Source organism: Strongylocentrotus purpuratus, unplaced genomic scaffold (genome assembly GCF_000002235.5).
Source record: "Strongylocentrotus purpuratus isolate Spur 01 unplaced genomic scaffold, Spur_5.0 spur5_scaffold_18, whole genome shotgun sequence".
Lineage (NCBI taxonomy): Eukaryota > Metazoa > Echinodermata > Echinoidea > Camarodonta > Strongylocentrotidae > Strongylocentrotus > Strongylocentrotus purpuratus.
In genome coordinates this window covers 28,102,973-28,106,697 of record NW_022145603.1, presented here as the reverse complement: position 1 = coordinate 28,106,697, position 3,725 = coordinate 28,102,973, and the positions used below count along the sequence as shown (strand labels likewise).

At 39.2% G+C, this 3,725-nt stretch overlaps 1 protein-coding gene across 1 annotated transcript; it reads right to left on the bottom strand.

Moving 5' to 3' along the window:
- Nucleotides 1-1,271: 1,271 nt before the first annotated feature.
- On the bottom strand, nt 1,272-2,579 carry LOC115925258 (muscarinic acetylcholine receptor M1-like). The gene has a single exon (XM_030988898.1). The coding sequence runs from the start codon at nt 2,577-2,579 to the stop codon at nt 1,272-1,274; it is 1,308 nt and encodes a 435-aa protein (XP_030844758.1).
- Between the last annotated feature and the right edge of the window lie 1,146 nt (nt 2,580-3,725).

Below are 3,725 nucleotides of genomic sequence, written 5' to 3'. Positions count from 1 at the left end.
AAAAACAAGGGGCGTGCGCTAACGCCATCTAGTTAAATATGAATTCGTCACTGGCATTAAAAGTGATTGCATTGGCCTTCCTTTCTTCTGATAAATCAAATCAAGTGTAATTGAATGACACTCTACAGTGTCAAGTTTTCAGCATGAAACACATGCACGCACAACCCCACACACAGATACACTCTCTCAGAATTTGTAGATAAATTCTATTAGTGCTTCACTCGGTATTCTTAATCCTTGAAGTCAGGATGTGTCTCTTCAGCGTACGTATTTTCACGAGGAAACCCTTATTGTACACAAAATAAGTGGATTTTATAGATTCGGATATTTTTCGGAAATTTCGGCGAATCGTGGATCTGGCGACATTTAATCCGGGATTTATTGCGTCCTAGATTAAGGGCTAGGGTTAGAATTGCAATCGGGTTAAAGGTTAAGATAGGTTTAGGGTTAGATATCACTATTGGTCTCGGGTTAAAGCTAGGAATTTGGTTAGTGTAGGATATTGATAAATATATTGATAAATAAATATGGATAAATAATATTGTCATCGGAACAGTTTTCAAACAACCGATATATCGGGCATAATGTTATTTCAAGGAGATGAAAGGGAGATCTTCTTGTTTTATTCAATGAATTCAAATACCACCGTCTTTTTGTATTGAATTTAATGTTTGATAAAGAATTTCGTTTCATCATCATAACCTTTAAAATTCACGTTCATTAATTGAATATTTCAGCATGTATTTATCTGTTTTTCCAGTCTTTGAATAACACACGGGTCTGTCTACGGTTTCCCTGCTTTGCCTCTCTCCGAAAATCTAGATTCGAAATTATTGTTTTGTCTAAGTTATGCCTACATCCCTAACGTGAGTATTAGCGATATGCAGGAAGGATATATAAAGGTAGGAAGTAAAATACATGGACATGAGTATACATTACAATCTCAATTTAAGAAAAAAAACACTTTAAAATAAATGATTACAATTATGACTGTCTTCTGGGGCAATATATTGTTTAGCAATAATGTAAGATGATATAGTATCGACAAGCCAAACACTTCATTCAGGGGGTAAGTGTCCTGGTACATGCTTGGCAATTAGTGTGAGCAGGGACTAAAAGTTCTACATTATGACGTATTAAACTGGTTAGGAGTGCGATATTGGATAGTTGGTCTACGTTAAAATAAATGAGTAATATATCCGTTGAGTCATTATTGTACATTAAAACCGTCAAATAAGACAACCAACCAATTAGAGAGGAGGACAAACTTTTCAAAACTTGCTGCGACCGATTATTTTAAAAATAGTCTGTCGAAAGAGGGGTTGAGCCATGGCATAGGCCAAAGGATTCACCAGACTGTTGCTGAAAGCTACCCAGCGTGTGATCCCGGAAAACCCGACTTTGTTCTTGATGAACTGGTAGAAATCGGGGAAGAAGGCATACATGGTGACGGTCACAGCGGTTGGTAACCAAGTCACGATGAAGACAAACACGATGAAAGTCAGGGTTCGCATTGCCTTCTGTCCTTCGGCCCCGGATTCCCGTTGAGGTTTCTTAATGACCTTGTTCTTGGACGGCGCCATGTTTTCGCCATTAGATGAGCCTACTGCGTGCGAAAAGTTGATTTTCGGATCAGTGTGATCAACAGAGTTTTTTGTAGTTCCTTTCTCATTGCTTCCTACGTCTCCGGACGATCCAGACTTCCCGATGTTCTGGGATATGCTTGATATCGCAACTGTATCTTTCTTGACTGCAGAATCTTCTTCGAATTCCTCCAGACCAGTTGTAGTTACAGTACTCGATTCTTCACCTTTGCAAATGGAATCGGCAACGGAAAGTTCTTTTCCCAAGTTTTTCTTCTTTCTCATGTATTTTGAGAGGTGCTTATTGCCGATGTTCTTGACCCGGAAGTATATTCGGACGTACAAACCAGTCATAATGACGAATGGCAAGCCAAATCGGAGAGCAAACATGAACAGGCTAGACGTGTAGGTCAAGGAATAGTTCGGTCTAGAGAAACCAGACGATGTGACAAGGTTGTTTGGTTCGATGAAGTCCCAGGCGGTGGACATCATCATCCAAAGCCCAAAGGATGAGACCCAAGTGAAGATACTGACCGCTATAGCCTTGCGGATACTCCTTCTCTGATAGTGCTGTATGGGATAAAACGTCGCCAGGTACCTATCAATACAGACCACGACAACGCCACAAACAGACACACCCAGGATAGAGTTCTGAAACCCCATGAAAAAAATACTGGCCACCTTGCGAAAGGGCCAACCGTCATAGAGATGGATTATTGACCAGATCGGCATGCAGATGGATCCAACGACAAAGTCCGCAATGGTCATGTTGAGGATGAAGTAGTTGGTGTATGTCCGCAGTTTCTTCTCCAAGTAAAAAGCAGCCAGTATGAGGGAATTGGCCATGACTGTCGACACAGCCAGTAGCACGAGCAGGAAGAAGGCCAGGCTGAACACTGGTCTGTTGGTGTCTGTGGGTGTTGTATTGGTCATATTGAGGCCGTCAAGGATTCCTGTCATGTCTGTAGGCCAGGCTGAAGCGTTGACGATATCCATTATGACAGGTATGCCAGCCCGCCTGTAGGAACGAATACAGATACCGGTTGAAGTTACAATTTGTGGATATACTCAAATTTACCAAATGAACTTGCTATTTAAAGAAAGAATTCATATTCATGGACATTATGGCCCGAATTCACAAAGGAGGTTTAAATTTAACCCATGGTTTAAACCCTTATTTACATAACCCATGGTCTAAAATTAGCGCAAAATAAGCGCGAAACATTCAGATGTCCAATATGAGACGCGCGCAAGGCGAGGTACGCTTAATTTGCGCTAATTTTAGACCATGGGTTATGTAAATGAGGGTTTAAAACATGAGTTAAATCTAAACCTCCTTTGTGAATTCGGGCCTATGAATGCTAGGGATTTAGTTAAAAGTGCCGTCACACCTAACACCTAACCACCGATAAAGACGGGTTTTTCCGATATTGTCCTTAAGTTGACGCATCATATACACATTTAAAAATAGTGACCTATCGCTTCAATGTTGGCTCATACGCAAACAGGCCAAACTAATTATGCTACACAATATCACCTATTGAAAATAATCTGCATTCCCAATTGACTGCTCTGATTTAAACAAGGGAATCTACAATTTACAAGTTTAGCTTTTTTACTAGGTTTCCCCATATTTCACTAATGTACACACATATTTGTCTAATTTCAGTTTAAATACCATGCAATTGTATTTATAAATTCGTATGTTATTTTGACTGTATCGTAACTTTCATGGCCTGATATTATTGTATGTATTTTTAAAAAACCTATTGAAAGAACAATTCGTTTTATTCTTGTTCTTAAGACTTATGATTTATGTAATGATTGTGAATGTGACATATGAAATAAAACTAAACTGACGAAATTAAAACTGGAAACCTATCATTGCATTTGAGCGATATTGAGAGTCGGCCAGAATGTCCCCAGCAATATATAGCAATGTAAAGAAATATGAGTATCATGGTCTCTAGTGCAAATGATAATGTACATCAACTATTTGCCGTGAGATCCACACCCGGTATTTTTTAGATCGAAAACTTGGTAACGGGTAACAAATAGCTACATAGAATCACATTTTCACGAGTCCGCAGAGTCGTTTGTTTGAATTAAAAGTATCGAGTGTATTTTGAAGTATCTGAACCC

Excerpts from the sequence above, each read along its gene's own strand:
- LOC115925258 (XM_030988898.1), bottom strand. The coding sequence starts at position 2,579 with ATGGATATCGTCAACGCTTCAGCCTGGCCTACAGACATGACAGGAATC.